We start from the raw sequence: 10,889 nt of genomic DNA, 5'->3' as shown, positions 1-10,889 counted from the left end.
TTTTAGTTTTTCTATATTTTTCTGATTTAACTTGGGTACAGAGTAGAATAGCTATTAAAAAAAGTTACCTATCATTGATAATATTTTTGAGCTTGCTAATATACTCAAAAGGTCTAGAAACGGCTGATCCGGTTTTCTGTCTCTTGTTATATACCAAAGGTCTTCTCCTAATTTTTACTAAATGTTATTTTTCAACTTTCTTTGTGTCTTGATTTTGATTCAAAGAGAACGATTTATAAAATACAACTATGACTTTGTTACCTATGTTAACTACAATGGTACATAAAGTTGTATAACCACTTATTCGTTAGCTTCAGGTACTTTTGTTTAAATTTTGTTGGTTGTTTACAAACTTGTAGTGTTCAAACTTTTCAACCAATAATTCTAATCTACTGAAGAGGTAATTTTTCTTATCCCTTAAGATCCCTTTCATTGATATAAAACATTAAGAAAGTTCAGTTGATAAAATAGCATTCCTTATAGGCGCGGCTTGTTGTTCTTCCACTTGCGGGGTTAATCCAGGTAGCGGTGGCTGGTACTGGTAAGGTATAGCTGGTGTGTCGGTTGTGGTTGTGGTGGTCAGGGTTGTTGTTGATGTAGTTCTCAGGGTTGTGGTTGTTGTTGTGGTGGTGGCGGTGGTCAGGTCAGGCTTGTACACAGCTACATTACCACCAGCAACAGAGTAAATTATCTAGAAAAATTAAAAACGTAAAAGCATATTATGAAAAGAAACATCTATATGATAAAAAAAAGATTAACATGTGTAAGGTAAATAACTTTTCTTAATTGTATAACCTTTTATCCTTCTCAAAGAAATAAAAAAATAGTTATAAATCAACTTAATCAAAGATTTCTAAAACTTTTTTATTCAGTAAAAAAATTACAGTTTTTTCTGTTAATGATATTAATTATGAATAGCTATCTTTTATCTAATCACTCAAACGTTTTGTTAATAACTTGTCTCTGACAATATGGGAACAAGGGGGCAGTAAACTAACTTAAAACCACATAAGACTTAAATTCAAAAATATAGCCAAATTTATCTATAAAATAAGAACTCTATTGGTTAAAAAAACTTACTTCTTTATGTAGTACTAGCGACTACGCCCCTAGAGCTCTTGGATGGGGAAAAGTGGACCCTATCCAATCTTAAATTTGAGTTTCAAAAGAGTAAAAATATTTTTTTTTTTTTTGGGGGGGGGGGGGTGAAGACACCTTCCACAAAAATAGTTTAAACCCTTCCCAGGATCTATAAGAAGCTTCACTGTAAAGGAGAACAATATCTGTTCAGCGGTTAGCGAGATCCTTAGGGACAGACAAAAAACGCTTACTACTTTATATAATAGGATGATAAATCAATTATTCCTTAGAGAATAAGGATAATAGACAAACAAAATTTTTAAATATCAAATGAAATAGTAGCATATAGAGAGTAGCTATTGTAAAGAGTAATATAATTTAATTTACAATAAGGAAGTAGATATATAAAATTTTCGGTCTCAAGTTTTATTAATAGATTACTTAGGGATAAGGGATAATGATTATACAGAAAAAATATATTCCATTATGCCTTGAAACGATAAATATCCGTTGGATTAGAAACGGGTCTCGCCATACTGAAAAATCATGTATAGCATCGAATCACAAACAACTTTCCACAAACATTAACATAGAAATCTTAAATTTAATACCAGTTTTGTTAGCCCTGAACGTAGGCCTCTCGGGCGTTTATGAACATTCTTCATTGGTAATTATACTAGTTTACTATACAATGCTAAAAGTATAACTATATCCAGAAGTATTTTAGAGGCAAACAGTTAAACAAAAAGTATGTTTCTTGATCTCTAATCCCTGAAATTACTTCAATTGATATGATCCTTTAAACTGATGGTTGGATCACAGACCCCCCCCCCCCTGGCCCCCCTCCCCCTAATTTTTAAATCTGCATTTTGCCCTGTAAGGGCTCTTCTTACCCTTACTTAACTTCACCTAAAATAAGCCTATATATAAACATTTTCTAGTATTGTTTGTGGTCCATATTCAGTTTGAAGGAAATTACCCTTGAAATTCGTGAATCAGATGTACCTCGATTTTCTATAATTATGTATGACTTTGCTTTTTAGTTCCAATACTGTACAAAATAAAGTGAAAACAAGGATGAGATTACAATAAAGCAATACAGCTCTTTGGGGTTCTAGGACAAACGCAAGAGTGTCTAAAATATTAAGTCAAGTGGTTCAACAAAATTGACAATTTAGCATTTCTTTAATTTTAATGTCCTTTAACTATACTTTGATTTTATTATACTTATGAAAAGAAAATTCGCGTAAAAGCTTATTCATTTACTATCAAGTTTCGTAATTATGTTGTAAAACCTGCTAATTTTCTTTAAACAAATTCAGAATGGGTATATGCTAAAAATTTCCTAAAAGTGTTAATTGAATAATCTTTCAGTCAATCTTTATTAGGCTTTTAAGACACTATTACTTTCAATTCATTAATAAACACCTCAAAAGGGGATATGCGGAAAGTATCATGTGTGACGTCATTAAAGTACGTTTAAAGAGTAAGGATGAGAGGAGAAGTGGTAAACCCCTAAAAATAGATGGATAATAGACGTATTTTTTGTTACGTCACACATGACACTATCCAAATATCCCTCAAAAGGACTTGCAGTGTAAATATTAATAATAAAGATAATTTTTTTATAAAATGTAAAAGCTCACTGTTTTTTCATGTAAAGACATAAAACTTTAAGAACGATTAAAAATCAATTAATTTTTGTCGAAAAAAACCTAATATTCAAATTAAAAACGGCTAAGATGAGCAAAATTTTTGTGTATTAAAGATTGTCTTCCGCGGATAGTAAAGAATAATATCAGTTTTGTAAGCCCAAAAAAATTCAAAGGCCTAGGCTAACAAAACTTGTATTTATGATCTTTTATTTATTATTCGCCGAAAATTGTCTTTAATACGTTACGATACATGATTTTTTAAGTTTGGCTAAGACCCGGTTCTAATCCAACGGATATGAGTCAGTTTCAAAGCCATGCTAAATAAGAATTACCTCTTTATTCTGATTTTGACTGTTGTTCTCCTCAACGTAGGGGAAGGGTAGCTCTGTGCCGAGTCTTATCTCTTCTGTTCCCTCCGTGTTCACCTGGGTTCCATACTAAAAATTATAAATATATTCTGTGAAAAAAATCATTTTTTAATTAGGGAGGAAAAATTTGACCATAAGTTTTACTATCCCATAAATGTTTATAAACACGTTTGTTCAAACCAGCAATATCTAATTTTTTTCAACGAAATTCTTAATCTACAGAAGGGGTGATTTTGTTTATCATTTTGGGGGTATACATAGATTTATCGTCCACTGTACTTTCCCTTAACTTCCCTGGGAGGGTAAAATTTTCTTCCGACAAAGAACCCAAAATATTCAAATGACAAGCGTTCCTTAAACTTACTTTAATAAGGAATTGGGATAATTTACCTCATACAACCTTGTCGAGCAAGGAGGGAGGGTTTGTAAAGTGATTAATGCTCCGATGGGCACTTTGGGGGAAAGCACCAAAATGTGTATATTTTGATTTTTAATATAACTTTTTGACAATACATTTTTAAGCTACTTGAGAAAATAAATTTCCTGGATTTTCTTAATATCCTTACAATGTTATCTAATAATATAATTAATAATGAAAGTTGAGACACTTCTATTTCCTATCAGGAATCTAAAGGGATAAGACAATGGCCGATAAATTGATGTACATCCCCAATATTAGAGTAAAACAATAGAGGGAGAAAGGGTTAAATAACTGTATCTCCCCATCGCAACCGTCTTGTACAACCTTTTATATTGTGTTATTGAAAATCAACCAATGGTGTCGTTTATATTAACACAGTCAAGTAGCAGAAAATAATTTAGAAGCATACGAAAGAGGTCTTTGAAAAAGGAAGGGAGGTAGTTGTCTGTATATACATCTATACTATAGATTTGTATCCCCAATGATAATACACAAATTACCCCTTCTGTAGATTAAAATTAGTATTTGAAACGTTTGTACACCCAACCTAATGAATCAAAATTCACTAAAGTCCCAAAAGATGTTAAGACAATGTATAAGAAAACGTTTTTATAAAACTTTGGGAACTAGTGTTATAAACAGTTAATTGTCCCCTCTCTCACTGATTTCCAAAGATATAATGTCCCCCACTTCCTTCTTCCCTTTTTATTAACTTTCTTTACTTTTATAGCGGCGAAGCTTTTCTGCAATATAGTTTGTTATGTGTTAAACTAGGACAGAACTAAACAGTAGCGCAGCAATAACAACCTTTAAACGATAGACCAAAAAACTTCAGGTAAAACTAAAAAAGGCCTACATTTTTTATCTAAAATACTTGTTAATAAATTTACCATCCTTTCTATTGATATAAGTGGTACTATACAAAAAAAGTGTAAAGATTAATTACAATGACATTGCTCTTTTACCCCCTTGATTCGACCCATTGCACCTTTCTCGGCAATTTCACGTTAACCAAAAGTGTCCCACAAACATAACTTTTTAAATCATGTTTTGGTTAAGTTGTAATTGATTATGAAGGTCCCGCATGGTTAGATCTAGAACCAGGCTTTTAAACAAGTGGGGTGGAGTGGGGGAGGGGGGTGGAATAGTTCTTAGGTTCAATCTTCGGTTCAAGGGATTAAACCACTTTCACTATGTGAACTTTGAATTAAAGCATGATAAATTGTACCCAAGTGGTTTCCGAGTAAATTAATCAATATTGGGTGGTTTATATACCAGTAGCCTTGCCAGAAAATTAATATTTAGCTGTTATTCTATCAACATAGTGATATGTAAAAAATATTTAAAGAAACGTACGCGTAATATCATTGATTCGTATGACATGACCAAATTAAAAAAAAAATAGACTTTTTCGTTAACTATTATCACTTTTATTCCATTCGATTCCAAGCAGTTAAGCTATTTCAATCCATTGATGAAAGAATAGTTATTTCTCGCATCGTATTATAAACAGCTTTCCGCGGATATTTTTATATTCGTAGAAAGCTGGATATAATACGATTCTAGACATAGTTTTTTCGTATGGATAAGAACCGGTTCCTATCCACCGGATTCGAATGAATACGAGAAAAAAACATAACCTTTTCTCATTTTTTGCCAGGCTATTGCGTATAGTTGCAATAACGCCTAGTTTAAACCATAGACATTTTACTTTGCTACCATACCTCAGGGATTAAGAGATTGGACAATTGACAGTATTAAAATTTTTTCCTCATTAAAAGTTTGGGGAATAGTCCCTTTCGTTACATCGCCGCATAAGGGGCGATTCGTCGTATTTTTAAAATGGCTTTTTATAGGTTATTTTAGTTTAGGTTAAGTGATTGCCCCACAGGGTTAGGTAAATGGCCCCGCAGGGTTAGAGCCCCCCGCAAGGGCTAGAAATAGGAGAAAAGCTACTGTGAAAAATACAAAGAATCGCCCCATAAGGTGCGATGTTACGAAAGGGACTATACCCAAACTTTGTATTTTTTTTCTATATTTTAAATCTGTGAATAAACAAGTCCAGTGCAGTGAAATAAATGCATGATCATGGAAAATAAATTGATATACATAACATAAACAAAGTTGTCCATTCTCTGGATTAATTAATTACTTGAAAAGTTTGGATACCACTAGTTTTGAACCCAAGATTTAGTACCCAAAGTTTTTAGCCAACAAATAAGATAACGTGGTAAAAAAAAACTTTGGGTACCATCATGATTTACAATCTAACATACCCTCCCTCCCTAATTAGAAGTAACCTTACTTTGACGGACGAAATCAAGAATCACAAAATACCCTACATTAATAAGTCTACAAAGTTTTTAAAGATTTTAAAAAAAAGTATAGAGGCCTCATTTCAAATCCTTATACACATGGTTAGGTTATAGATAAGATATAGTTCATGACCCCACTAGTCTTATAAAGTTTCATATTTCTTATAGCAAGGTTATTCTATAATTCTAAACATTCGTCCATTCGTCTTTTTTTTCTGGAATGGTATCATTTTATACAATTTTCTTGTATACTATAGAAATTGTCTAAAATTTGTGACCAAATAGCATCTACACTTAAACTTAAGTCCGCCAGTTTCGCTTTTCTTATAAATTGTATAAGAATCCTAAGCTCTGCAACCTATGAATGTTATTATATCCTTGTTTAACTTCCTTAAACAATTTATACCACCTCAATACTAAAAGCTAGACATTAAAAAACAAGGATAATTTTTCAAATAAGTGTTGCAGCAATATATTTTTAACTATGTACATATTATCAGATCTACTATCTTTATATAAAAAATTTAATTCACAAAAAAAACTATTTTTGATGATTTCGGTTATGAATTGTTAAAACCTAAACAACTAATGAAAGTTAAAGTAATTTTTTAGGAATTAAGATGTATTGTCGCCAGACTTACGTAATTACAATAATATCTATTAAGACGATTAAAACATTACTTTATCTTCAGTTTTGTGTATTCAAGTATGTAATATTAAGATAATGTATTAAATTTTTATAAAAACATTATCACAACAAGCATGAAAATGTTCCAAGCAAAACAAAATTCAATAAACTGGTTGTATTCTTTAGACATAAAATTTAATGGATTATATCGTCTTTATGGTAAATAAAGTGGCCATGGCTGACTTATAATCGACATTGGGATCATAAAAAATGTTCATATCTACTCTTCTATAGCATAAGCAAAGTAGTTTTAGCTGACTTAAGAGCGCTATAACGATAATGTCATCACATAATTATTTTAAGATAATATCCTTACAAAATTATAATAGGGCAGGAAAGTTTAGTTTTTGTATGTGATGGTATTAGGCTATTTTATGGGTGGAAGCAATGCATTCTTTACGGGAGGGTCGAATAAAACCCACCAACCCCCCAAAAATGGGGGTATGACAATTGAAAATTTAGAAACGAAAAAAGGCAAATAAAACCTAACAAAGTAAAAGTGTAATGAAGTAAGAAAAAAAGGTTTATAATGAGGGGAAAAGTTACTTTAAGAGACGCCTCGCTCATAAAACTATTAGACTATGCAGTGCAATGCGTGCCAGGGAAACAGGTATAATACAATGAAAGAAAATTTAATAATCCTCCAAAATATAAGAAATTCTGCCTTATAGATTGTAATTATTAGATAAAAATTTAATGACGATTAATTTATCTGCACATGTCCTCTCCCTGTGTGAGTGGCTGTCCTTCCGTAATTAAGGAGCGACCACAAGAACTGCAAGAGTTAAGACATTTATCATTAATATTAATAAGCGCAACGCACATAGAAATTTTATATTAAAAAGTTAGTTTGTCAGTCTGTTTTCTCTTAAGAGGTAAGTTATAATTAGGCACTAAAAATTTATTTCAATTTCATATCAAGAGTTTTATACCTAAATTTCTTCAAAGGGTAGTTGTTGAATATATTAGAAAATTATATTGTTATAGCGGCTTAACCCTAGCATCTAAGGTTTTGTATATGAAGATTTAGGTGGGGGCTAGAAAAATAGCATAAAACCATCTGAAGACTAAAATCTATAAAAAAGCCTAAAACAATTCATAGAACCTATGTGAAGCTTACCTAAAATGAAGAACTCCATCAGTTTAGTAGTCAATGAAAGCTTAAGCTTCAGATAAAAAAAACCTTACTACTTTATATAATAGAAGAAATTTCGTTGGTAGTATTTTGAAATTAAATTATGTGTGACTTAATATAAACAAAATTCTTCGGCTGTTAAAAATTCAATTTTAATTTATAATTTATGATTTATAGGACAATTTATAGAGTCTGCTTAACTCTCTAGGGTAATAAATACATATTCTTATGTTGATATAATTACAGTATAAAAGTTTACAAAAAAGAGTACAAAGTGTAATCCTAAAGTTGTTAATTGACCATGAAAAATTTAAGAATTTAAAAGCCTCAACTAAATTAATCATGCACTAATCAATTCATATTTTTTATTTAGTCTATTTTCCTTCTTTCAAATCTTTCATAAGGATTCCTGTAACAAGGAGGGATAATGTTGAAAGCGAAACAAAATAAGAATGAATGTTGAGTTTAGGTATTTCCTGGGGCGATAAGGCTTGTCTGATTTATTAAGCTTTGCTTTAATGTATCTTGTTATTGCAACAAAAAAGATTACTTTTTCTATTTTTAAAAAAACTTATTTTGGTATTTCATCTGTAAAACAACATTTTTACAACCTAAGCAAAGCCATATGAGCATCATTTTCAAGTAAAGATTAAGTTTTACGGCTTTTCCCAAAAATACAGGTGTTGACTTTTTAAAAGCGAAGCTTTTCTTTATTATGGTTTGCACGTCCGTTCAACCGTTTTGACTGATACTCTACATGTGTAAATTGTAGTCCTACCGTCTGATTTGAGCATCGCTTTTATGGATGTTGTCATCCTTGTTTTCTATAAATTTTAAAAACTAAAAACAAGACCACTGAGTAACGGCCATCATAATTTTAGAATGGTTTCTGCTATAATTATGGCATACCATTAACCAAAATGTGCTATTCTTGTTTTACAGAAATAAAATAGAGCTATTACAGACAATGGTAAAGTGGTGTGCGATCATTTTAACATATATAGCAGCAGCAGATATCACTAAAACCAACAAAAGTATGTTTTTTTTGCTTAAATGGCTTACTCTTTCATTAAACCAGGGAGAGAAGGGGACACTGGGTTCTTTATTGAACTAGTCCTTAAAGTTTTATAGTAACATTTTCTTATTCGTTGGCTTAACAACTTTGGGGACTTTAATCAATTTTAATGGGCTGGTTTATTAAAGTTAGTGTCCAAACGTTGCAACCACTGATTGTAATATACAGATTGGTGTATCATCATTGCGGATGTACATCAATTTATCGGCCATTGTTTCATCCCTTTAGATCCTTGATTAAAACTGTCTTTGATTTCTATGTGGAAATTATAACGCACCTTACAAAGTACATTTGAATATATTATAAATATCTCATATAAGTTGGCAAGAAGAATGATAATTACGAATTTAGGGTTAAGAAAGTCACCTCAAAATTTGATTTTAAAACAACATTTTTGTACAACTGCTTATGATTAATATAAGATATATATTTATCAGTCATGTGTCTTATTTTGCCTTAGAGGTGCCCCCCTCCCCTCCCTCTAGTATTTAGAGTCTAAGGAAGAAAGGATCAAAAAGGTCTGGAGATTTTAATAGTAAGAGAATTTTTAGAAATTATTAAAAACTTAGAGAAACCAAGTTGGTCCATTGGCTATCTATATTTTTATTTTACAGACATACTCACAAAAACAGACACCATATCTCTTTTGTAATAAAGAAGTAATTATTCCTTTTTCTAATGTTTATAATCTTAGTGAAAAGAGCATTAAATTAGAATCACGGGGGGATAGGACATACACAGATTAATTAATTAACAACAATTTCTTTCAACAATATATACCATTTAACAAAACAGTACATTACACATGAAAATTAGAGAAAAAAAAACTAAATCACGTAATGTGCCATACCTATATCCCTGGCTAGGATGCATAAAAAGTGCAAGTTGGTTTTGTGACCAGCAGGATGTATTTTAGTAAGGACGTGGAATTCATTACAGATATTATAGAGCGGAAACACATTTGTTAAAATCAAACAAACATACAAATAAGAGCGATTTTGAAGAAGAAAAAAGTTTGAAAGTCAATATAAAAAAACGGTGAAGATTAGTTGTGAAAATTTGATTAATTCAGACATATGCTTGAAATGGTATGTTCATCTTCACTTTTAAGAACACCTTGTGGGGAATTAGCACAAACTTTATAGCTTACTTTGTCAGTTTGGGTGTATTTATAGTTATTTCTCGCATCGTATTATTAACGGCTTTCCGCGGATATAGAATGTACAATTAAAACTAGTTTTTTTAGCCGCGAGGTGCCGAAGGCACCGGCTAAAAAAACTGGTTTTAATTGTACATTTTTATATTTGTAGAAAGCTGGATATAATACGATGCTAGACATAGTTTTTTTTTGTATGGATGAGAACCGGTTCCTATCCACCGTATTCGAATGAATACGAGAACCATTTTTATTTGGTTGTTATCTTATTTTTTTTATGCTTATATTATTTATATCAATACTACACCTATTTATTTACATATTTACAGCCCTTATATCCTTCAGAAAGACATTATATAGGTATTAATTAAAAATTATGAAAAACAAAAAAGAGCTTTTTAGATAATTTAGCCTTAAAAATCTTCACTGATTTGTTCTTAAAATAATTTTTTTCTTTTTCACATCTAAAATTGTACAGAGAACAAGAACATATGATACTTTAAGAATTAAGGGCTGTAAACCCTAAAAAATATTTTTTTTGGGTCATGCTGTAGTACCTGTGTATCTTGTACAAGCTGATAAGGGTTTCCTTCACTTTCATCATTACTGGTCTCTGGGTCAGCCTAGTAAAATAATATATTAGTCACTAAGGATATAGGCAATAGGCATAAACAATGGACATAAGTAAATCTCTCGTCAATCTTAATCAACATTTTAATTTTAATGTTTTATGTCGACTATGTTGTATTAACAGAAAGAGGTGGTGGCTGAAATATTGTCGACATGCCATTTTTCAAATACCATAAGCTATATTAATTAATAATTATGTCGACTACAATAAATTAAAGTGGTAAAAACTAACTTATTATCTCATTATCATTATTCCAATGACATTATTTATGTTGACTTTATGATATAAAAGTGTAAGCTGACATATTATCGACATTTCATTGTTCAAATAACATCACCGGCATTGTATAAGTCTATTATACTGCC

General features: G+C 31.0%; 1 protein-coding gene across 1 annotated transcript in view; it reads right to left on the bottom strand.

Annotated features, from left to right (window-relative positions):
* Positions 1 to 445: 445 nt before the first annotated feature.
* The window catches only part of LOC145324509 (uncharacterized), a 53,402-nt gene continuing 42,958 nt past the window's right edge, over positions 446 to 10,889 (bottom strand). Inside the window, exons 15-17 of the mRNA XM_080167091.1 lie at positions 10,451 to 10,516; positions 3,068 to 3,172; positions 446 to 691 (exon numbers count right to left, since the gene is read on the bottom strand). Coding sequence (XP_080023217.1) covers positions 446 to 691; positions 3,068 to 3,172; positions 10,451 to 10,516 — 417 coding nt within the window. The remainder of the gene's footprint in view (positions 692 to 3,067; positions 3,173 to 10,450; positions 10,517 to 10,889) is intronic.

The sequence above is a fragment of the Acartia tonsa genome, chromosome 7, assembly GCF_053477335.1.
Source record: "Acartia tonsa isolate MP-2025a chromosome 7, ASM5347733v1, whole genome shotgun sequence".
Classification (NCBI taxonomy): domain Eukaryota; kingdom Metazoa; phylum Arthropoda; class Copepoda; order Calanoida; family Acartiidae; genus Acartia; species Acartia tonsa.
Note: the sequence above shows the minus strand (reverse complement) of the source record. Positions and strands in the feature narration are given on the sequence as shown.